Source organism: Typopeltis vanoorti, chromosome 12 (assembly GCF_054136105.1).
Source record: "Typopeltis vanoorti isolate ZY-2024b chromosome 12, IOZ_Tvanoo_1.0, whole genome shotgun sequence".
NCBI lineage: Eukaryota > Metazoa > Arthropoda > Arachnida > Uropygi > Thelyphonidae > Typopeltis > Typopeltis vanoorti.
Window position 1 is genome coordinate 127420326 of NC_143560.1, and position 26617 is coordinate 127446942.

General features: G+C 38.8%; 1 protein-coding gene across 1 annotated transcript in view; it reads left to right on the forward strand.

The window, feature by feature from the left end:
* The window catches only part of LOC150101218 (catenin delta-2-like), a 728964-nt gene that overhangs the window by 391951 nt on the left and 310396 nt on the right, over positions 1–26617 (forward strand). Inside the window, exon 10 of the mRNA XM_090401243.1 lies at positions 9049–9169. Coding sequence (XP_090257369.1) covers positions 9049–9169 — 121 coding nt within the window. The remainder of the gene's footprint in view (positions 1–9048; positions 9170–26617) is intronic.

Consider the following 26617-nt stretch of genomic DNA (forward strand, 5'->3'; position numbering starts at 1 on the left):
AACTGATATTGTGTAGAAGATATGAAAGAAGAAATACGTTCTCTCTTAAGAAATGTTGTGCAATGAAATAGTTTCTTGTTTTAGAAGAAAAAGAGGTATATGCTAAGTAATTATGTTTTAATGTTTTTGAACAATATTGGGAATAGAAAAAACTGTACTTTATAAGTTGGAAGTTAACTGCTTCAGATAATACTGTGATCATGAAGATAAGACAAGGAATTTTGCATGACTTTGTGTAACTTTGTAGGCCTTTTTCTGTTTAAGAGATAAGCATTATTTATAATGCAAATTTATATATAGCTACTGCAAAATGAAAACATTTCACACACACTATTAAGGCAATACTATTATTATTATTACGGGAAACTCCATGGAGTCGATAGACTCATCTAGGGAGGCCCTAACATCATGTCAAGAACAACTATTTGACATTCACACAGTATCTATCATACCTCGCCTTGAACTCATTCACAGTCATGGCACCCACAACAGACTCTGGCAGCTTATTCCACTCATTCACCACTCTCCAAGTAACAAACCTATCTCTAACACCCTTGCTAACCACACACTTGCCCAGCTTTCATGTATGGCCCCTAGTCCTCCCACTACCAGTCCTATTCTCAAAAATATCTTCTGAATTAATCTTATAGAAACCCTTCAGTAATTTGAATGTCTCAATCATATCACCCCTTTTCCGCTTAGCAACCAATTTCTGCAACCCACAAATCTTCAACCTGTTCACATAAGGTTCATTCCATAGACCTGCTATCATCTTGGTCACTCATCTCTGGATCCTCACCACCTCTTCCCATTCCAGAAGAAACCCTGGTGCCCATATCTGGTCACAGTAGTCTAGATGGGATCTTATCAAGGCTTGATACAGAGGAACAATAACCTGTTTGTTAAAGTATTTTTCAGCTACCAAGTGATTTGATGAGCTGATTTAGCCACTTTTGCATTGTGCCCCCTAAACTTCAACTCCCTATGCACCAACACTCCCAAATCCCTGGCCTCGTTAATCTCCTGGAGCATGGTTCCACCAATGTGATATACTGCTGCTAATCTTTTCACCCCAAAATGCATAACCTTACACTTTGCCACATTAAATTGACATCCATTCTCTTTAGCCCATTCCTCCAAACTATCCAAATCATCCTGCAAAATTTTGACATCCTGTGTACTCACTATTGCTCTACCCAACTTTGCATCATCAGCAAACAAATGAACACTTCCTCTCAGATTCTTTCCTATATCATTAATGAACAAATTGAACGGTAGTTGTCCAAGAACAGAACCCTGCGGCACACCACTTGTCACAGGCCGTCTTTTGGACTCTACTCCTGAATAAGCCACTCTTTGATATCTCTCCATCAACCACCCTCCTATCCATCTTACCAACCTTATATCCATCCCCATATGCTGCAGTTTACTGATTAGAAGTCCATGTAGTATCCTGTCAAAGAACTTAGCTAGTTCCAGTAGAATCACTGTAAACCCATTACCCTTATACAGTTCAGCCATCACTGTGTTATAAAACGTGAGCAAGTTACTGAGGCATGATCTACCCTTCACAAACCCATGCTGTCCTCCATACAGTATCCCATTTTCATCCATCCAATCCTGTATTTTCCTCTCCACTATTTTCTCCAAGATCTTGACAACGATTCCTGATATGCTGATCGGTCGGTAATTTACAACAGCAGTCTTGGAACCTCCTTTATGCAGTGGAACTATTTTCCTGTCTTTCCACTCCCTCAGGCCTAACCCAGACCTGAAGCTCAAATTAAACCAAATGGTCAAGGGCACTGACAATTCTTTAGCCACTTCACATACAACATGAGCTGGTTTATCATCCAATCCCACAGATGTATTGACACTGAGGTTTTGTAACAGACCATTCGCCTCCACTTCATTCACCACGATTCCAGTATAAGCTATTGGTTCATTCATTCCTGCAATGTCACCACCTGGATGATATACTCTTGCAAAGTGCTCATTCAGTAATTCCATTATATCAACTGATTCGGTTACCTCCCTACCATCAGCACTCTTTAAAATCATTCTGCCATATACATTTTTTCTTTTACTTGCAACATATCGAAAAAACTGTTTGATATTCTCTTTAGCTTGTATGGCTAATGTTCTTTCATAATCCACTTTTGCTTTTCTTACCACACTCGTTACCCTTCTGGCCTGCGCTTTATACCGTTCATGTGCCTGCCGGTCACCTTTCTCCTTAAATTCCCTCCACAGTTGTTTCTTTTTTTACAGCTCAAGCTTAATGGTGTTATTCATCTATTTAACCCCTACTTGATTTATTATTCGGACTCTAGGTATACAGTCAGCCATTGCCTCCTGCAAACACTTCTTAACTGCCTCCCATGCACTATCAACATCCAGCCCGTGCAGTTTTACATGCCATGGCACTGAACCAATCAAACTCCTAGGCTTGTCATACTTACCAGCCCGATAATTCCACATGTACTCTGTCTTAACTGTAAATTCCACACCTTTAGCCATCTCCCAAGTCAAGACCCTATGACCACTCTCACCAATTGGTGGCAACGTGGTCATATTCGTTATACCAAATTCTCAGATGTAATTATTAGGTCAAGCACTCTCTGACCCCTAGTATTTTCCATTACATGCTGTCGCAGATAGTTATCCCTTAATAACCACATAAAATCCAATTCCTTCCTCCCGTATGTCCTCTCCTCACTCCAATCAATGCAACCATAGTTGAAATCTCCCATTATAATTACCCTTCTTCTACTCATTTCTTTTATTTACTTATGCATACTATCTCCATCATCTATTCCATCACCTGGTCTATAGCAGCACCCAACTGTATATTTTGTTCTGCTAGTCTAAATCTCACACCAAATAGCCTCAAACGTGCTCTTTTCTCTATCCTGCAGTTCCACTTCTATTCTCCTTGGCTGCAGCTCATCAGTTATCATCAATAATACTCCTCCCCCTATTTTATTCTCCCTGTCACTCCTGAACACACCATACCCCTCACATTCAATCCCACTAGCTATATCATCTTCTGTCAGCCATGTTTCACTAATGCCAATAAACTGTGGCCTGGAACGAGCACTTTGCAAGAGTATATCATCCAGGTGGTGACATTGCAGAAATGAATGAACCAATACCTTATACAGGATTGTGGTGAATGAAGTGGAGGTGAATAGTCTATTACAAAACCTCAATGTCAATACATCTGTGGGATTGGATGGTGTACTAGCTCATGTCGTATGTGAAACGGCTAAAGAATTGTCGGTGCCCTTGACCATTTTGTTTAATTTGAGTCTTGGGTCTGGGTTAGTCCCGAGGGGATGGAAAGAGGGGAAAATAGTTGTGGACGTGCAATCCACACCCAGAATATTCATCCCAAATATGTACATGCAGATCGTACCACTTTAGAAGTTAAGAATTGGAAGAATATTGTGCAGAAAAGAAAAGAATGGTTAAAAATTGTTTTGCAAGCTAGAAGAAGAAGATATATATATTATGTGTGTGTGGTGTTTGTATGTATATATATGTATACATACAAACATCAGCGCAAAATATATATATATGGTGCCACATGATAAGCTGATATTTAGGTTGCAGCACATGAGTTTAGATGTCAGGTTAGTCAACTGGATTCAGGATTAGATGTCTGATAGGTATCAGAGAGTTGTATATGGTGGGGCAATATCAAGGAGGCAGAAGGTTACAAGCGCTTGGTACTGGGACCTGTAATGTTTAACCTTTATAAAAATAACATTGTCAGCGGATTGCTGTGGGGGGATATTAAGTTATTATTATTATTCAGGCCTCCATGGAGTCAAAAGACTCATCATGGGAGGTCCCTCCTAAGAACATAAAGTCTGTCAAGACTCATTAAGGGGAGATCCCCCCTAAGAAACACAAAGTCTATCATTCCACTCTTTAAACTCATTGACCGTTCTCACTCCCACCACTCCATTAGGCAATGCATTCCACGGTTCAACCACCCTCCACGCAAAGAAACCACTCCTTACCCTCTTGCTCACAGTTTCCTTTCGTAACTTCCAGGGATGGCCTCTTGTCATCACTTCTTCCCGCTGTTCAACCACGTGAAAGAACTCCCCAGTGTCAACCCTGTAACCACCTCTCAACAGTTTAAAAGTCTCAATCATATCACCTCTCCTACTATCCACCAAACTCTGCAGTCCACATTCCCTCAGCCGATCCTCATAACTATGCTTGTACAGTCCTGAAACTATCTTTATCATCCGTCTTTGTATCCTTTCCACAGTTAATTTATCCCCTTCAAATCTTGGGGTCCAAATCTGAGAACAATAGTCCAAGTGTGGTCTGATCAGAGACTTATACAACGGAATGATAACCCTCTTATCTCTGCAGGTCAGTGTCCTTCTCATAATTGCAGCAATCCTCCGTGTTACCTTCACCACCTTTGCAATATGTCCCCTAAACTTCAGGTTTCTATCATATTCCAGTTTCGCTTTCCTTGCCACACTAGTCAGTCTTCTGGCCTATGTCTTATATTCTTCATGCATCTTCTCTTCACCTGTCTCCTTATATCTCTTCCATAGCCTTTTTTTTTGCTTGCAATTCCTGTTTAATATTATTTGTCATCCACTTTACTCCAAATTGTGTCCTCTTCTTCACTTGTGGTATATAACTTACCATTGCTGCTAACAAATATTCTTTCACAATTTCCCACACACTAATGATATCCCGGCCTTCCAATTCCTCCCTCCATGAAACTTCCCGAAGTTGACGTCTAAGACTATTATAATTACCTGCATTATAATTCCACATAAGTTCCCGTCTCTTTGATACTCCTGCATGTCTATTCATTTTCCAAGTCAAAACCATATGGTCACTCTCTCCAACTGGTGGGAGAGATGTCATCTCAGTTATTATCAACTCTTCTGATGCTATAACCAAATCCAAAACTCTTGAAACTCTTGTTCCCTCTGTTACATGTTGCCTAAGACATTTGTTCCTCAAGAATTCTAGAAATTCCATTCCCCTATTGCTACATGCATCTTCCTCTCTCCAATTTATACTACTGTAATTAAAACTCCCATAACAATCATTCTTCTTGCACTTACCAAACTTAGCTGTCTAAACATCTCCTGGTCCCCATCCTCCGTGCTCCTGGGTCTGTAGCAACACCCCACTAAATATCCTGTCTTGCCTTCCTCTACCTCACACCAAACGCTCTCAAAATCATTTGTCTCACTTCCTTCCAAAGCCTTCACTCTTAGAGGACATAGGTCATCACTAATCATAAGCAGTACCCCACCACCACGCTTTCCCCTCCTATCCTGACGAAAAATGCTATACCCAGCGACTTCTATTCCTGTTGTTATATCCCCTTCTGTCAACCACGTCTCAGTGATCGCAATAATTTTTTTGTTGTTTGCAGATGATGTGAAGCTGGAAAGGGTTATTAGTAATAGTGCAGATGTGACAGACCTGCAAGACGATTTGAATAAACTAGATAGATGGGCAAATGACTGGGGGTAACGGTTTAATGCAGCAAAATGTAGTCTTGGAGTTTAGGATACATCAATGGGAGGTTGCATACTCGATTGGAGGAGTTCTACTAGAGGAAGTAGGGTAGGCACAAGAGATTTGGGGTTGATGATTGATAGACAACTGTAATTCAGGGAGCATATTGCAAAAGTGATGAAAGTAACCCAGTGGATTGCTGCAATACTGAGAAGGATGCTGAGCTGCAGAGATAAAAGAGTTATCATTCCATTGTATAAGACCCTGATCAGACCACACTTAGATTATTGTTCTCAGATTTTGTCCCCAGGATTTGAAGGGGATAAATTAAATGGGGAAAGGGTACAGAGGCAGATAACAAAGATGGTTTCAGGACTATACAATGTTAGTTGTGATGATCGGCTGAGGGAATTTGGACTGCAGAGTTTGGTAGATAGAAGAAGAAGAAGAAGAAGAGGTAATATGATTTAGACTTTTAAACTGTTGAGAGGTACTTACAGGGTTGACACTGGGGAGCTCTTTCACTTAGTGAAACAACAGGAAGAAGTGATGACAAAGAGTGATCCCTGGAAGAAACAAAAGGAAGCTGTGAGTAAGAGGGTGAGGATTGGTTTCTTTGCATGGAGGTTGGTTGAACCATGGATTGCATTGCCTGATAGCAAGAATGGTCATTGAGTTCAAGGAGTGTTATGATATACTTTGTGTTTCCTAGGAAGGAGGGCTTCCACGATGAGTCTTTTGACTCCAATTAACCTGAATAATAATAATAATAATAATAATGTATATATATATATATATATATATATATATATATATACATATATATATATATATATGTATATATATATATATATATGTATACATATATATATATATATATATATATATATATATATATATATATAGGCACTCAAAAGAGTGTCAATATTATTATACTGTATTTGATTTTTACATGAGAAAATGATAAGTAATTTGAATGATTCATAGTATAGGTTAAAAAATAATAAGAGATTATTATTTTGCTTGTTTAAAAGATTGTCTTTTAACAGACAACTCATTTTGCCTATAGGATTGAGTTTGTATGAAAAGCATCATCATCAAATTCCTGCAATGTACCCTCAAGGGGTGTACAGGATATGATAGTATTGCATGTAAAATTTACATCATTAGTAACTTCCTATCTGCAATTTTCCTTAAAATCAGTCTGTTACCTATCAAGACTCCAACATTATCAGATCTTATATTTCTATCTTCTAAGGTACTTTTTACCATATCAATCCACCTATCTTGGTCTTCCTCTGGGTCTTTTTCCTGCCAATCTGGCAAAGAACACTCATTTTGCCACACTTTCCTGTCCATTCTGTTTATGTGACATACCACCAATTAGCAATTAGCTCTGCTAACACATTCCTGAATGCTGACAATGTCAAGTACTTTCTTAATATCCTCGTTTTAATATGATATTGCCATTGATGCCAACTACTCATGCTCCTAATCTCTCTCAGGACTCTTATCTCCTGTCTCTAGTCTTTCATCAAGTGTTTTATTTCTGACCCAGCTCTCAAATCCATAAGTTAAAATTGGTTTGAACACTGTCTTGTATACAGCTAATTTAGTGTTTTGATTAATTTCTCTCTTATAAATTTATTCATTTGACTTCTACCATACCAGGCCTTGTTGATTCTGTAGTCAATTTCCATATTTAATGTACCATGTGCACTAAAAATCGTGCCTAAGTAGCTGAAATGTTTTACTTGTTCTATAGGTTCTCCATTCATGATACAGTTGATATTTTCAATGCTTCTGCCTATTTTCATTGTCTTTGCCTTGTTATTACTGACCTCCATACCATATCTGTTACAACAGTTATTCAATTTAGTCAGGGATTCTTGCAGACTTCTAGCGAATTTATTTAGAAGTATAACATTGTTCGCATAAAGTAAAGACCTGAGATCAACATTTCCAAGTTTGATATCAGGTTTAATACCACTTTCCTGTATAATGTGATCCATATAGTTAATGAATAACAGAGAGGATTTGTACATTCTTGTCTGACACTAGATTTAACATTAAACATCTTCCTGTACTTTCTTCAATTCTAACTGCAGACTTACTACTCAAATAAAGACTAAGTATTGCTTGATATAATGCCCATTGTATCATATAACTGTAGCGTTTTGAATAGCTTCTCTCCTGGCACCTTGTAATATGCCTTTTTCTGATCTACAAAACTTAAATACAGATCTTTGTTATATTCCCATGCTTTCTCAACTATTTGTTGTAAAGTTAAAATCTGAACCTGACAACCTCTATTTGGCATGAATCCAGCTTGTTCTTCAAAAAGCTTTCCTTCCACAATCCTTCTGAACCGTTTCTTCAGTATACTTACATAAATCTTATTTGGAACACTCAGTAGAGAAATACCTCTGTAATTCTCACATTCAGTTTGATTTCCCTTTTTATATATGGATACTATGAGAGCTCTACTGCAATCATTCGGAATTTGTCCCTCTGTCCAGACCTTCTGCTATAAGACCTTCTGCAGCCACTGTAAGAATTTTATACCTCCATACTTGTGCATTTCTGGTCGAATATCATGTACTTCCACTGCCTTTCCACATTTTAACCTTTTGATGGCTTTTTCTACTTCAAGAATGGTTATGTGTTCATGACTGCATCCCTGTTAAGTGTTTTTTTTACTACTGTGCTGTCACTGATTGTTTCGTTTAGCAATTTTTAGAAGTAATTACTCCATACTTCAAGGATATCTTTTTTCTACAGTTTTCATGTCATCTATTTCATCTCTAATTCCTTTTACAGCACTCTTTCCTCTATTTCTGAGCTTCTTCAACAACCTACAGAATATTTTCCACATTCTTGATATTTATTTTCTATGTTCTTACCAAAGTCTTCCGAAGACTTTTGTTTAGCTAGTTTTACACAGTGTTTAGCTTTCTTACATTTGTCCCTGTATTCTCTAAGAGCACAAGCTGACTTATTTGCCAGGAACTTTTGATATGCTTTCTTCTTTTCCTTCACTGCCTCTTTAACTTCCTGTGTCCACCATGGAGTCCTGATTTTTCTATCCTTGTAGACAATCTCACCATATGCCTCTCTGGCTGAATCAATCAATGTTTTCTGCAGGATTTGCCACTGACTCTCCAAGGTTTGGTTCCTGTTCTCAAACACTTTCATTTTTTCTTGAATAATGTTTGTGTATTTTAGTCTACAGTTCACATCTGAGAGCTGCTCAACTTTTATTCGCTTTAAAACTTTCTTACATGTTCCTCTTTTCAATATGAAATTCAATTTCATCCTCCTCAAGACTAAATGGTGATCATTTCCAATTTCAAATCCTCTGTACACTCTGGTGTCCTCCACTAGGGAGAAAACATCACTATGAACAATAACATAGTCAGTGAGACTTTTCTTATTCCTTGCCTTTTCTCTCCATGTGAATTTGTGTACATTTGAAATATGAAATGAAAATATGAAAAGCATATTTTCTAAATTTAAATAACAGTTTCTTTATTCCAGGGTATTAGGTGGTATTCCTCCACTTGTTGATCTTCTAAATCAAGAAATTCCAGAAATACAGAGAAATGCTTGTGGAGCCCTAAGGAATCTTTCATTTGGAAGACAAAATGATGAAAATAAGGTAATTTTTATATATATATATATATATATAATTAGATTTAAATTAAATTTAAAATTTAATATGGTGAATTAAATGCAGTTGTAATGTAAAAAATTCACCTATTGAAAAAAAATATTCCTGTTGATACCTCTCACAGTGATGCACCATCACTGTGAGAAGTATCAACAGGAAATAAGTGGAATTGACAGAAGAAATACAGAAGGCCAAAATTGACATAATTGGTGTAACACATGAAACAAAGAAGACAAAAACCGGTGAGGTATTATTAAATAAAAAAAAATAATAAGATGCCATATTTAACAATAGTTGTCTGGTGGGATTAAAATCGCTCTACTAAAAATCACTCTACAAAAATAGCCTTTTTAGTAGAGTGAAGTGGATATGTTTCAAAATGAGAAAGTGGACATAGACTTATTTATGTCTAAGTCTGGTTTGTCCTGTGGAAGTGACATCTGCACTTATAGCACTAGCCCACTCGTCAAAGAAAGCCATTCTCATTTGAATCTAGTTGTGGACTAGAGGAACTTTTTCTAACATTTTCTTCAATCAATAACTGCTTTTGTCAATTTCTGGCATGGTTATGAGGACTGTTTCTCCTGGAAACTTGGGTTTTTCATCCCATGAACTCAAGAAAATCGACTGTAGAACCCACACTATTTTAGACAAATGTATTGCGTTATGGCCACGAGATGGAGGAACTTGTCTGCAATCTCTTCACTGGATGCTGTTTATAATTAGAGATGATAAAAGAGGCTGAAGCGACCTCACATACTTTCTGTAGGGGAATAAAAGGCATAAACAGATATATTTTATAAGATCTCATAGAAGAGAGGGCATATGGCATAATGAAAAAAAAAGCTGTTTCTTGTTGAAGATGTAAACATGAGAATGGAAAATGAATAGTATACATTCAGACATACTCTGTGTCATAACAACACATTAGTTTCCAGACCACCATTGTAGAGCAAACTGCTGCTTTTTTCTTTTCTGACAATAAGATTATTATGTTTATGGGTAACTGTAGTATTAACTTATGTAGCACTGTTTATTTTATTATTATTATTATTATTACGGGTATCTCCATGGAGTCAGTAGACTCATCGCGGGAGACCCAAGCTAGCAAAACAATATCTGTCATATCTCTTCTTGAATTCGTTTACAGATGAAGAGCTCACAACAAAGTCAGGCAATGAATTCCACTCATTCACCACCCTCCAGGCAAAAAACCTTGTTCTGACACCTTTGTTTACCACACTCTTCTTTAATTTCCAGAGATGACCTCTTGTTCTTCCATCACTATCACACAGCTGAAACATTTCCCCTGCATCAATCCTATAAAAACCTTTTAGTAATTTGAATGTTTCTATCATATCCCCTCTTCTTTGCCTATCAACCAATCTCTGCAATCCACAAGCTCTCAATCTATCAATGTAGGGAGCATTTTTTATATCACTCACCAACTTGGTCACTCTTCTCTGAACCCTCTCCACAGCCTCCTCATCTCCAAGGAATCCAGGTGACCAGACCTGAGCACAGTAATCCAAATGTGGAAGTATCAATGCTTTATAAAGGGGAATAATAACCTCTTTATCTCTGGATGTCAGTGTGTTCCTCAACAACCAAGTAATCCTATGTGCAATCTTGGACACCTTAGCAATGTGTCCTCTGAACTTCATCTCCTTATCTACCAATACCCCTAAGTCCCTAGCCTCATCAATCTCTTGGAGTACCTTTCCATCGATGTAGTACACAGCTGGTAATCTTTTAATCCCAAAATGCAAGACTTTACACTTTTCCACATTGAACTGACATCCATTTTCTTTTGCCCATTTTACCAGCTTATTTAAATCCTCCTGCAAACTTTCAACATCAGCTTGATTTTTTATTGCACTACACAACTTTGCATCATCAGCAAACAACTGAATATCTCCCTTTAAGCCGTTTCCTATATCATTTATATACAAATTAAACAACATTGGCCCAAGCACAGAGCCCTGAGGCACACCACTGGTCACCTGCCTCATTCTGGACTCGGCTCCTCCATACACCACCTTATGGTATCTCTCCCTGAGCCATTCTCCTATCCATATCACCAATTTAATATCCATTCCCATCTGCTCCAATTTGCGTAACAGTGTTCTATGGGGTATCCTGTCAAAAGCCTTAGCAAAATCCAGAAGTACCACTGTGTAGCCAGTTCCTTTTCCCCCCCCCCACCCCCCCCCCCCCCCACCCCCCCCCCCCCCCACCCCCCCCCCCCCCCACCCCCCCCCCCCCCCACCCCCCCCCCCCCCCACCCCCCCCCCCCCCCACCCCCCCCCCCCCCCACCCCCCCCCCCCCCCACCCCCCCCCCCCCCCACCCCCCCCCCCCCCCACCCCCCCCCCCCCCCACCCCCCCCCCCCCCCACCCCCCCCCCCCCCCACCCCCCCCCCCCCCCACCCCCCCCCCCCCCCACCCCCCCCCCCCCCCACCCCCCCCCCCCCCCACCCCCCCCCCCCCCCACCCCCCCCCCCCCCCACCCCCCCCCCCCCCCACCCCCCCCCCCCCCCACCCCCCCCCCCCCCCACCCCCCCCCCCCCCCACCCCCCCCCCCCCCCACCCCCCCCCCCCCCCACCCCCCCCCCCCCCCACCCCCCCCCCCCCCCACCCCCCCCCCCCCCCACCCCCCCCCCCCCCCACCCCCCCCCCCCCCCACCCCCCCCAATTTTCATCCATCCAATCCTGTATTTTCCTCTCCACTATTTTCTCCAAGATCTTGACAACGATTCCTGATATGCTGATCGGTCGGTAATTTACAACAGCAGTCTTGGAACCTCCTTTATGCAGTGGAACTATTTTCCTGTCTTTCCACTCCCTCAGGCCTAACCCAGACCTGAAGCTCAAATTAAACCAAATGGTCAAGGGCACTGACAATTCTTTAGCCACTTCACATACAACATGAGCTGGTTTATCATCCAATCCCACAGATGTATTGACACTGAGGTTTTGTAACAGACCATTCGCCTCCACTTCATTCACCACGATTCCAGTATAAGCTATTGGTTCATTCATTCCTGCAATGTCACCACCTGGATGATATACTCTTGCAAAGTGCTCATTCAGTAATTCCATTATATCAACTGATTCGGTTACCTCCCTACCATCAGCACTCTTTAAAATCATTCTGCCATATACATTTTTTCTTTTACTTGCAACATATCGAAAAAACTGTTTGATATTCTCTTTAGCTTGTATGGCTAATGTTCTTTCATAATCCACTTTTGCTTTTCTTACCACACTCGTTACCCTTCTGGCCTGCGCTTTATACCGTTCATGTGCCTGCCGGTCACCTTTCTCCTTAAATTCCCTCCACAGTTGTTTCTTTTTTTACAGCTCAAGCTTAATGGTGTTATTCATCTATTTAACCCCTACTTGATTTATTATTCGGACTCTAGGTATACAGTCAGCCATTGCCTCCTGCAAACACTTCTTAACTGCCTCCCATGCACTATCAACATCCAGCCCGTGCAGTTTTACATGCCATGGCACTGAACCAATCAAACTCCTAGGCTTGTCATACTTACCAGCCCGATAATTCCACATGTACTCTGTCTTAACTGTAAATTCCACACCTTTAGCCATCTCCCAAGTCAAGACCCTATGACCACTCTCACCAATTGGTGGCAACGTGGTCATATTCGTTATACCAAATTCTCAGATGTAATTATTAGGTCAAGCACTCTCTGACCCCTAGTATTTTCCATTACATGCTGTCGCAGATAGTTATCCCTTAATAACCACATAAAATCCAATTCCTTCCTCCCGTATGTCCTCTCCTCACTCCAATCAATGCAACCATAGTTGAAATCTCCCATTATAATTACCCTTCTTCTACTCATTTCTTTTATTTACTTATGCATACTATCTCCATCATCTATTCCATCACCTGGTCTATAGCAGCACCCAACTGTATATTTTGTTCTGCTAGTCTAAATCTCACACCAAATAGCCTCAAACGTGCTCTTTTCTCTATCCTGCAGTTCCACTTCTATTCTCCTTGGCTGCAGCTCATCAGTTATCATCAATAATACTCCTCCCCCTATTTTATTCTCCCTGTCACTCCTGAACACACCATACCCCTCACATTCAATCCCACTAGCTATATCATCTTCTGTCAGCCATGTTTCACTAATGCCAATAAACTGTGGCCTGGAACGAGCACTTTGCAAGAGTATATCATCCAGGTGGTGACATTGCAGAAATGAATGAACCAATACCTTATACAGGATTGTGGTGAATGAAGTGGAGGTGAATAGTCTATTACAAAACCTCAATGTCAATACATCTGTGGGATTGGATGGTGTACTAGCTCATGTCGTATGTGAAACGGCTAAAGAATTGTCGGTGCCCTTGACCATTTTGTTTAATTTGAGTCTTGGGTCTGGGTTAGTCCCGAGGGGATGGAAAGAGGGGAAAATAGTTGTGGACGTGCAATCCACACCCAGAATATTCATCCCAAATATGTACATGCAGATCGTACCACTTTAGAAGTTAAGAATTGGAAGAATATTGTGCAGAAAAGAAAAGAATGGTTAAAAATTGTTTTGCAAGCTAGAAGAAGAAGATATATATATTATGTGTGTGTGGTGTTTGTATGTATATATATGTATACATACAAACATCAGCGCAAAATATATATATATGGTGCCACATGATAAGCTGATATTTAGGTTGCAGCACATGAGTTTAGATGTCAGGTTAGTCAACTGGATTCAGGATTAGATGTCTGATAGGTATCAGAGAGTTGTATATGGTGGGGCAATATCAAGGAGGCAGAAGGTTACAAGCGCTTGGTACTGGGACCTGTAATGTTTAACCTTTATAAAAATAACATTGTCAGCGGATTGCTGTGGGGGGATATTAAGTTATTATTATTATTCAGGCCTCCATGGAGTCAAAAGACTCATCATGGGAGGTCCCTCCTAAGAACATAAAGTCTGTCAAGACTCATTAAGGGGAGATCCCCCCTAAGAAACACAAAGTCTATCATTCCACTCTTTAAACTCATTGACCGTTCTCACTCCCACCACTCCATTAGGCAATGCATTCCACGGTTCAACCACCCTCCACGCAAAGAAACCACTCCTTACCCTCTTGCTCACAGTTTCCTTTCGTAACTTCCAGGGATGGCCTCTTGTCATCACTTCTTCCCGCTGTTCAACCACGTGAAAGAACTCCCCAGTGTCAACCCTGTAACCACCTCTCAACAGTTTAAAAGTCTCAATCATATCACCTCTCCTACTATCCACCAAACTCTGCAGTCCACATTCCCTCAGCCGATCCTCATAACTATGCTTGTACAGTCCTGAAACTATCTTTATCATCCGTCTTTGTATCCTTTCCACAGTTAATTTATCCCCTTCAAATCTTGGGGTCCAAATCTGAGAACAATAGTCCAAGTGTGGTCTGATCAGAGACTTATACAACGGAATGATAACCCTCTTATCTCTGCAGGTCAGTGTCCTTCTCATAATTGCAGCAATCCTCCGTGTTACCTTCACCACCTTTGCAATATGTCCCCTAAACTTCAGGTTTCTATCATATTCCAGTTTCGCTTTCCTTGCCACACTAGTCAGTCTTCTGGCCTATGTCTTATATTCTTCATGCATCTTCTCTTCACCTGTCTCCTTATATCTCTTCCATAGCCTTTTTTTTTGCTTGCAATTCCTGTTTAATATTATTTGTCATCCACTTTACTCCAAATTGTGTCCTCTTCTTCACTTGTGGTATATAACTTACCATTGCTGCTAACAAATATTCTTTCACAATTTCCCACACACTAATGATATCCCGGCCTTCCAATTCCTCCCTCCATGAAACTTCCCGAAGTTGACGTCTAAGACTATTATAATTACCTGCATTATAATTCCACATAAGTTCCCGTCTCTTTGATACTCCTGCATGTCTATTCATTTTCCAAGTCAAAACCATATGGTCACTCTCTCCAACTGGTGGGAGAGATGTCATCTCAGTTATTATCAACTCTTCTGATGCTATAACCAAATCCAAAACTCTTGAAACTCTTGTTCCCTCTGTTACATGTTGCCTAAGACATTTGTTCCTCAAGAATTCTAGAAATTCCATTCCCCTATTGCTACATGCATCTTCCTCTCTCCAATTTATACTACTGTAATTAAAACTCCCATAACAATCATTCTTCTTGCACTTACCAAACTTAGCTGTCTAAACATCTCCTGGTCCCCATCCTCCGTGCTCCTGGGTCTGTAGCAACACCCCACTAAATATCCTGTCTTGCCTTCCTCTACCTCACACCAAACGCTCTCAAAATCATTTGTCTCACTTCCTTCCAAAGCCTTCACTCTTAGAGGACATAGGTCATCACTAATCATAAGCAGTACCCCACCACCACGCTTTCCCCTCCTATCCTGACGAAAAATGCTATACCCAGCGACTTCTATTCCTGTTGTTATATCCCCTTCTGTCAACCACGTCTCAGTGATCGCAATAATTTTTTTGTTGTTTGCAGATGATGTGAAGCTGGAAAGGGTTATTAGTAATAGTGCAGATGTGACAGACCTGCAAGACGATTTGAATAAACTAGATAGATGGGCAAATGACTGGGGGTAACGGTTTAATGCAGCAAAATGTAGTCTTGGAGTTTAGGATACATCAATGGGAGGTTGCATACTCGATTGGAGGAGTTCTACTAGAGGAAGTAGGGTAGGCACAAGAGATTTGGGGTTGATGATTGATAGACAACTGTAATTCAGGGAGCATATTGCAAAAGTGATGAAAGTAACCCAGTGGATTGCTGCAATACTGAGAAGGATGCTGAGCTGCAGAGATAAAAGAGTTATCATTCCATTGTATAAGACCCTGATCAGACCACACTTAGATTATTGTTCTCAGATTTTGTCCCCAGGATTTGAAGGGGATAAATTAAATGGGGAAAGGGTACAGAGGCAGATAACAAAGATGGTTTCAGGACTATACAATGTTAGTTGTGATGATCGGCTGAGGGAATTTGGACTGCAGAGTTTGGTAGATAGAAGAAGAAGAAGAAGAAGAGGTAATATGATTTAGACTTTTAAACTGTTGAGAGGTACTTACAGGGTTGACACTGGGGAGCTCTTTCACTTAGTGAAACAACAGGAAGAAGTGATGACAAAGAGTGATCCCTGGAAGAAACAAAAGGAAGCTGTGAGTAAGAGGGTGAGGATTGGTTTCTTTGCATGGAGGTTGGTTGAACCATGGATTGCATTGCCTGATAGCAAGAATGGTCATTGAGTTCAAGGAGTGTTATGATATACTTTGTGTTTCCTAGGAAGGAGGGCTTCCACGATGAGTCTTTTGACTCCAATTAACCTGAATAATAATAATAATAATAATAATGTATATATATATATATATATATATATATATATATATACATATATATATATATATATGTATATATATATATATATATGTATACATATATATATATATATATATATATATATATATATATATATATAGGCACTCAAAAGAGTGTCAATATTATTATACTGTATTTGATTTTTACATGAGAAAATGATAAGTAATTTGAATGATTCATAGTATAGGTTAAAAAATAATAAGAGATTATTATTTTGCTTGTTTAAAAGATTGTCTTTTAACAGACAACTCATTTTGCCTATAGGATTGAGTTTGTATGAAAAGCATCATCATCAAATTCCTGCAATGTACCCTCAAGGGGTGTACAGGATATGATAGTATTGCATGTAAAATTTACATCATTAGTAACTTCCTATCTGCAATTTTCCTTAAAATCAGTCTGTTACCTATCAAGACTCCAACATTATCAGATCTTATATTTCTATCTTCTAAGGTACTTTTTACCATATCAATCCACCTATCTTGGTCTTCCTCTGGGTCTTTTTCCTGCCAATCTGGCAAAGAACACTCATTTTGCCACACTTTCCTGTCCATTCTGTTTATGTGACATACCACCAATTAGCAATTAGCTCTGCTAACACATTCCTGAATGCTGACAATGTCAAGTACTTTCTTAATATCCTCGTTTTAATATGATATTGCCATTGATGCCAACTACTCATGCTCCTAATCTCTCTCAGGACTCTTATCTCCTGTCTCTAGTCTTTCATCAAGTGTTTTATTTCTGACCCAGCTCTCAAATCCATAAGTTAAAATTGGTTTGAACACTGTCTTGTATACAGCTAATTTAGTGTTTTGATTAATTTCTCTCTTATAAATTTATTCATTTGACTTCTACCATACCAGGCCTTGTTGATTCTGTAGTCAATTTCCATATTTAATGTACCATGTGCACTAAAAATCGTGCCTAAGTAGCTGAAATGTTTTACTTGTTCTATAGGTTCTCCATTCATGATACAGTTGATATTTTCAATGCTTCTGCCTATTTTCATTGTCTTTGCCTTGTTATTACTGACCTCCATACCATATCTGTTACAACAGTTATTCAATTTAGTCAGGGATTCTTGCAGACTTCTAGCGAATTTATTTAGAAGTATAACATTGTTCGCATAAAGTAAAGACCTGAGATCAACATTTCCAAGTTTGATATCAGGTTTAATACCACTTTCCTGTATAATGTGATCCATATAGTTAATGAATAACAGAGAGGATTTGTACATTCTTGTCTGACACTAGATTTAACATTAAACATCTTCCTGTACTTTCTTCAATTCTAACTGCAGACTTACTACTCAAATAAAGACTAAGTATTGCTTGATATAATGCCCATTGTATCATATAACTGTAGCGTTTTGAATAGCTTCTCTCCTGGCACCTTGTAATATGCCTTTTTCTGATCTACAAAACTTAAATACAGATCTTTGTTATATTCCCATGCTTTCTCAACTATTTGTTGTAAAGTTAAAATCTGAACCTGACAACCTCTATTTGGCATGAATCCAGCTTGTTCTTCAAAAAGCTTTCCTTCCACAATCCTTCTGAACCGTTTCTTCAGTATACTTACATAAATCTTATTTGGAACACTCAGTAGAGAAATACCTCTGTAATTCTCACATTCAGTTTGATTTCCCTTTTTATATATGGATACTATGAGAGCTCTACTGCAATCATTCGGAATTTGTCCCTCTGTCCAGACCTTCTGCTATAAGACCTTCTGCAGCCACTGTAAGAATTTTATACCTCCATACTTGTGCATTTCTGGTCGAATATCATGTACTTCCACTGCCTTTCCACATTTTAACCTTTTGATGGCTTTTTCTACTTCAAGAATGGTTATGTGTTCATGACTGCATCCCTGTTAAGTGTTTTTTTACTACTGTGCTGTCACTGATTGTTTCGTTTAGCAATTTTTAGAAGTAATTACTCCATACTTCAAGGATATCTTTTTTCTACAGTTTTCATGTCATCTATTTCATCTCTAATTCCTTTTACAGCACTCTTTCCTCTATTTCTGAGCTTCTTCAACAACCTACAGAATATTTTCCACATTCTTGATATTTATTTTCTATGTTCTTACCAAAGTCTTCCGAAGACTTTTGTTTAGCTAGTTTTACACAGTGTTTAGCTTTCTTACATTTGTCCCTGTATTCTCTAAGAGCACAAGCTGACTTATTTGCCAGGAACTTTTGATATGCTTTCTTCTTTTCCTTCACTGCCTCTTTAACTTCCTGTGTCCACCATGGAGTCCTGATTTTTCTATCCTTGTAGACAATCTCACCATATGCCTCTCTGGCTGAATCAATCAATGTTTTCTGCAGGATTTGCCACTGACTCTCCAAGGTTTGGTTCCTGTTCTCAAACACTTTCATTTTTTCTTGAATAATGTTTGTGTATTTTAGTCTACAGTTCACATCTGAGAGCTGCTCAACTTTTATTCGCTTTAAAACTTTCTTACATGTTCCTCTTTTCAATATGAAATTCAATTTCATCCTCCTCAAGACTAAATGGTGATCATTTCCAATTTCAAATCCTCTGTACACTCTGGTGTCCTCCACTAGGGAGAAAACATCACTATGAACAATAACATAGTCAGTGAGACTTTTCTTATTCCTTGCCTTTTCTCTCCATGTGAATTTGTGTACATTTGAAATATGAAATGAAAATATGAAAAGCATATTTTCTAAATTTAAATAACAGTTTCTTTATTCCAGGGTATTAGGTGGTATTCCTCCACTTGTTGATCTTCTAAATCAAGAAATTCCAGAAATACAGAGAAATGCTTGTGGAGCCCTAAGGAATCTTTCATTTGGAAGACAAAATGATGAAAATAAGGTAATTTTTATATATATATATATATATATAATTAGATTTAAATTAAATTTAAAATTTAATATGGTGAATTAAATGCAGTTGTAATGTAAAAAATTCACCTATTGAAAAAAAATATTCCTGTTGATACCTCTCACAGTGATGCACCATCACTGTGAGAAGTATCAACAGGAAATAAGTGGAATTGACAGAAGAAATACAGAAGGCCAAAATTGACATAATTGGTGTAACACATGAAACAAAGAAGACAAAAACCGGTGAGGTATTATTAAATAAAAAAAAATAATAAGATGCCATATTTAACAATAGTTGTCTGGTGGGATTAAAATCGCTCTACTAAAAATCACTCTACAAAAATAGCCTTTTTAGTAGAGTGAAGTGGATATGTTTCAAAATGAGAAAGTGGACATAGACTTATTTATGTCTAAGTCTGGTTTGTCCTGTGGAAGTGACATCTGCACTTATAGCACTAGCCCACTCGTCAAAGAAAGCCATTCTCATTTGAATCTAGTTGTGGACTAGAGGAACTTTTTCTAACATTTTCTTCAATCAATAACTGCTTTTGTCAATTTCTGGCATGGTTATGAGGACTGTTTCTCCTGGAAACTTGGGTTTTTCATCCCATGAACTCAAGAAAATCGACTGTAGAACCCACACTATTTTAGACAAATGTATTGCGTTATGGCCACGAGATGGAGGAACTTGTCTGCAATCTCTTCACTGGATGCTGTTTATAATTAGAGATGATAAAAGAGGCTGAAGCGACCTCACATACTTTCTGTAGGGGAATAAAAGGCATAAACAGATATATTTTATAAGATCTCATAGAAGAGAGGGCATATGGCATAATGAAAAAAAAAGCTGTTTCTTGTTGAAGATGTAAACATGAGAATGGAAAATGAATAGTATACATTCAGACATACTCTGTGTCATAACAACACATTAGTTTCCAGACCACCATTGTAGAGCAAACTGCTGCTTTTTTCTTTTCTGACAATAAGATTATTATGTTTATGGGTAACTGTAGTATTAACTTATGTAGCACTGTTTATTTTATTATTATTATTATTATTACGGGTATCTCCATGGAGTCAGTAGACTCATCGCGGGAGACCCAAGCTAGCAAAACAATATCTGTCATATCTCTTCTTGAATTCGTTTACAGATGAAGAGCTCACAACAAAGTCAGGCAATGAATTCCACTCATTCACCACCCTCCAGGCAAAAAACCTTGTTCTGACACCTTTGTTTACCACACTCTTCTTTAATTTCCAGAGATGACCTCTTGTTCTTCCATCACTATCACACAGCTGAAACATTTCCCCTGCATCAATCCTATAAAAACCTTTTAGTAATTTGAATGTTTCTATCATATCCCCTCTTCTTTGCCTATCAACCAATCTCTGCAATCCACAAGCTCTCAATCTATCAATGTAGGGAGCATTTTTTATATCACTCACCAACTTGGTCACTCTTCTCTGAACCCTCTCCACAGCCTCCTCATCTCCAAGGAATCCAGGTGACCAGACCTGAGCACAGTAATCCAAATGTGGAAGTATCAATGCTTTATAAAGGGGAATAATAACCTCTTTATCTCTGGATGTCAGTGTGTTCCTCAACAACCAAGTAATCCTATGTGCAATCTTGGACACCTTAGCAATGTGTCCTCTGAACTTCATCTCCTTATCTACCAATACCCCTAAGTCCCTAGCCTCATCAATCTCTTGGAGTACCTTTCCATCGATGTAGTACACAGCTGGTAATCTTTTAATCCCAAAATGCAAGACTTTACACTTTTCCACATTGAACTGACATCCATTTTCTTTTGCCCATTTTACCAGCTTATTTAAATCCTCCTGCAAACTTTCAACATCAGCTTGATTTTTTATTGCACTACACAACTTTGCATCATCAGCAAACAACTGAATATCTCCCTTTAAGCCGTTTCCTATATCATTTATATACAAATTAAACAACATTGGCCCAAGCACAGAGCCCTGAGGCACACCACTGGTCACCTGCCTCATTCTGGACTCGGCTCCTCCATACACCACCTTATGGTATCTCTCCCTGAGCCATTCTCCTATCCATATCACCAATTTAATATCCATTCCCATCTGCTCCAATTTGCGTAACAGTGTTCTATGGGGTATCCTGTCAAAAGCCTTAGCAAAATCCAGAAGTACCACTGTGTAGCCAGTTCCTTTGTCCAACTCTGATGTTATTCTATTATGGATAGTTAATAGATTGCTAAGGCAGGATTTACCTTTAACAAAACCATGTTGGCCTCTATAGAGTATCATATCCTGATCCACCCATTCTTGAATTTTGTCTTTAACCAACTTTTCCAATACTTTTACCACTACTCCTGAGATGGTGATTGGTCTGTAATTCAATACTGCAGTTTTAGAGCCACCCTTATGCAAAGGAACCACTTTGCCTAACTTCCACTCCCTAGGGACCATACCAGAGTTCAAACTTAAATTAAATATCCAGGTAAGAGGGGTTGACAATTCATTTGCACATTCACGCAACACCCGAGCTGATATTCCATCTAAGCCTACCGCAGTGTTTGCATTTAAGTTTCGCAATATATTTAATACCTCTGATTCTTTAGCTTCAATTCTCACATTAGGTATTGCTATAGGTATAGAGATATCCTCACTTGGGTGATAGACTTTTGAGAAGTGATCACTCAGTAACTTGACTATTACATCTGATTTTGTCACCTCAATACCATCAGCACCCACTAAGGTTATCCTTCCGAAGTCATTCTTCCTCTTACTTGCCACATAGCGGAAGAACTCTTTGGGATTACCCTTGATCTCTTTGGCTAAGGTCTTCTCATAATCTGATTTAGCTTTTCTTACTATGCTGGTAACCTTCCTAGCTTGAGCCTTGTACTCCTCATGGGTGTCCTGATCGCCCTTCTCCTTGTAAATTCTCCATAACATTTTCTTTTTTTGTAGTTCAAGCTTGATACTACTGCTCATCCATCTAATGCCTGCCTTGTTTGACCTTCTGACCATGGGGACACAATCTGATATTGCTTTCCTCAGATACCTGCTGATTTTATCCCAAGCACTGCTAACATCTTTCCCTTGCAATATGTTCTGCCATGGGATGGCTGCAAGCTCACTCCGAAGCTTGTTATAATTGCCTAACCTGTAGTTTCGTACATATCCCTTCTTAATAGAAAAATCCACAGATTTTGCAACCTCCCAAGTCAATACCACATGATCGCTTTCACCAACTGGAGGTAACGAGGTCACCTTACTTAAGCATATAACCTCTAAACCAATAACCAGGTCCAACACTCTCACACCACGTGTCCCTTCAGTTACGTGCTGTTTCAAGTAATTATCTCGTAGCAGATGTATGAACTCCATTTCCTTTTTGCTACGTGATATTTCCTCCTTCCAATTGATATCACCATAATTAAAATCCCCCATAATAATCACTAAGCCTTCACTCATTGCACTAAGTTGCTGATGCATGAATTCAATATCTCCCCCTGTACTCCCTGGCCTATAGCAGCATCCAACTGTATATTTGGTTGCGTTGGTCACTATTTCGCACCAGACTGCCTCAAATGAACTCTCATTCACATGTCTATCATCATGATATACTACTTTCTTTGGCTGCAACACATCAGCTATCATCAACAGTACTCCTCCTCCTGTTCTATCTTCTCTATCCTCCCTGAAAATACTGTACCCATCACATTCAATTCCAGTGACCACATCTTCTGCTGACAGCCAAGTTTCACTAATGCCTACAACTTTTGGTGAGATTTCACTGACTAATGCCAAAAATTCTTCTCTCTTATTTCTAATGCTTCTAGCATTGGTATACAAAAATTGCAGATTCCCTCTAGATCTTGTACCGGCTTTAGAACTGATATATAAGTCACTAACTACCGTAGTCCTATGCCGATTTTTTTCCCCTCTCTTCTGCAATTTATTCTGCCTATAAGGATCAATAAATACACAATCAGTGCTAAAGTTTCTCTCTCTTACACTCAACCTTTTCAATATTAGTTTCCCTGCCCAATAACTTCAACCTGTTCAGAAAACAATAACTTCTTCAATCTCTTATGTCCTTCCATGTTAAGATGCAGTCCATCTCTAGCATACAACTGCCTTTTTCCTTCAAACACACTCCAAACATCAACAAACTCCAGACCTCTTTTTCTGCACATTCTTGCAATCATATCATTCATTATCATTGCTCGTCTACTTAACTCGTAATTGTCAAAACGAGGCAGCACACACACTATTCTCCCATTGACACTTTTCCTCTTCACAATATCTAATAATGTTCTTAAATCTTTTCCTACCCGATTTATACTACCTCTCAGGTCATTCGTACCCACCATAACTATCATCTTGTCTGTTTCATGCCCTCTCTTTATTGCTAAAGCCACTCTTTCTATTGTACCATCAGCCAAGCACTCCTCATGCATACCACTCTCCATACCCTTAATCATAGAATCACCATATATTTTACCACTATTAACTTCATTCAAGTTCACACTCATGGACTCATTCTCTACACTATTCAGCATGACTCTCCCAGCTTCATTACTCAACTCTCTATTACTTACCCCCCCACTCTCACTACATCTCATTTCTTCTTGGCTACTTGTGGTTTTATTATGTTGACTCCCAATCACTCCCATACTATTTATTACTGAATCATTCACCAAAGACTCACCCATATGTAATCCTGTTCTAGTTACTTCAGCTAAAGTAATCTCTATAGTCCTAATTTCTCTGTTTAACACATTAAACTCAGCTTTAACTTCCAGTATCTCCTTACCGATCACTTCCACTTCCTCATGAAGAAGATGAAGGTCATTTTTCATTTTCATAAACTCCCGCTGAAGTTCTTCCGCTACGGTCCCGATGTCAGCTTCCATTCCTAAACGCTCCAGCCTATCCCAACACTTCTCACATACATCGACATTTTCTTTCTTTTCATTTTGCCAGACCGACCACAGATCCTTCACATTTTTCGGTGCATACATGTAGCAGTTTCCGCAACGCATCCATTGCGAAAAATCTAACGCTGAGCCAGCCTTTCGTGTAGTAGTAGAAGTCCTGCGCGCCGCTGACGTACGTTTCTTGTTGGAAGCCATCTTTACACGTTGATATAGTGATACAAACGGCAGTGAAAACACAATATATACACCACAGTTCTAAACAATAATACCACTGAAGGACACTTGTTTCTAACCGATGCACAATTTTAGCACAATTTGTGACAAAAAGCCACACTATATTTAACTTTAAAAACACGTTTTCTAGACTAGCTAAACTCGACCGCCACATTTACCAAGGACACTAGCGCCACCGATCAAAGGACACTAGCGCCACCGATTTCATTAATTCTTTAACGATGTCTTTTGGAAATTTCTAACTTTTGCCATAAAACTGATTGCAATTAATTTGTGCAAAATTTATAACATCTTTTTTGTATAATATAATTTATTAGTATGCTGGCAATAAAGTTATGTCCACAAATGTGGACATAACTTTACTGTAGCCATGATAAAAATGTAAAATTTAAAAATGTAGTTAGTCTTTAGTGAGATCTTTCTGGTGAGATCGTTCTGATCAATAAATAAAAAATGTTATATTCAGGCAATGACAATCAAGGAAAAGAATCAGTACCCATAGTATTCAACACTAAATACGAGGCTAATCTTCTTGAATGGCAGGCAGTCTCAAGTAGAGTAATGTAAGCAAATATCAGAATGGAGAACTGGACAATGAGATTTATTTGTAACTATGATCCCACAGAAGGGCAAATATGTCAGCTTGTGCTCTTAGAGAATACAGAGACAAATGTAAGAAAGCTAAACGCTGTGTAAAACTAGCTAAACAGAAATCTTCGGAAGACCGGTAAGAACACAGAAAAAAAATTTCAAGAATGTGGAAAATATTCTCAAGGTTGTTTAAGAAGCTTAGAAATGGAGGAAAGACTGCTGTTAAAGGAATTAGAGATGATAAAGGAGACATGAAACCTGGAGAAAAAGATATCCTTGAAGTATGGAGTGATTACCGTATTTGCCGGCGTATAAGACACACCCCCTTTTTTTCACCCATTTTTTAGGGAAAAAACTTTATCACTGAATATTAAAATGAATTTACATTATTTCAAATATAAAGTAATAAGCAGGTCTACTTTCAACTAATACCTAATCTAACTAAGAAAGAGTATCCACCTTTTAATCTTCTTCGTCAAAATCCAGAAATTCATCTCCAGAGATAAATGAAGAGACACTTGAAACCTCTTCTAAATCAGAATCTGAATCCTCATGCAACAAATTGTTTTCTGTAACATCTAGTGCATTACTTATGCCACACTTCTTAAATGATTTTAATCACTGTCTCAGTTTTCACAACATCCCATGAAGCTTAGGTCCACTCACAAACTTGCAAAATGCTAGTCCTCTTCCTTCTTCCTGGTGGCATAACCTCAAAATCTGAAGACTGCATCCAGCTGTTCCACTTCTCCTTCACAAATCCCTTAAATGGTTTATTAATACAGACATCTAAAGATTGAAGCTGACTAGTTAGACCTCTTGGAATTACAGCTAACTGAGTTTTCAATTCCTTGAGTTTATTTTTAACATCTTCTGTTCTGTGAGAACGAAAGTGATCCCATACTAGCAGGGCAAGCTTCTTCAACAGTCCGCCAGAGTGCCTAGACCAAATTTTATCTATCCATAATGTCATTCCTCCGCCATCCATCCAGCCTTTTGATCCACTGAACTCTATGTAGCTCGAATGCTCTCACACACCATAAGGAATCAAGAAAGAAATCCCATGACTCGGGATAGAGAAAATGTCTATTCAAGTCTTCTTATGATTAGTAGACCACAATATCTGATCTACTCCTCATAGTTTGTCCCAGCTTTTTATCATATGCAAACAACTGAATATCTCCTTTCAAATCTTCCTCAATATCATTAACATACAGGTTAAACAGCAATGGCCCTAAAACAGACCCCTGAGGTAGGTACACCTACTGACTTTCTTCTTCTGGGATATTGCTCCCCCGTACACGTGTTATAAAGACAGTATCATGGAAAATCTTTTAATATATAGTAAGAGGGGCGAAAACATTTTAACTATCTTTGTAATGAGAATAAGAGTCAGAGAAACATAACTCT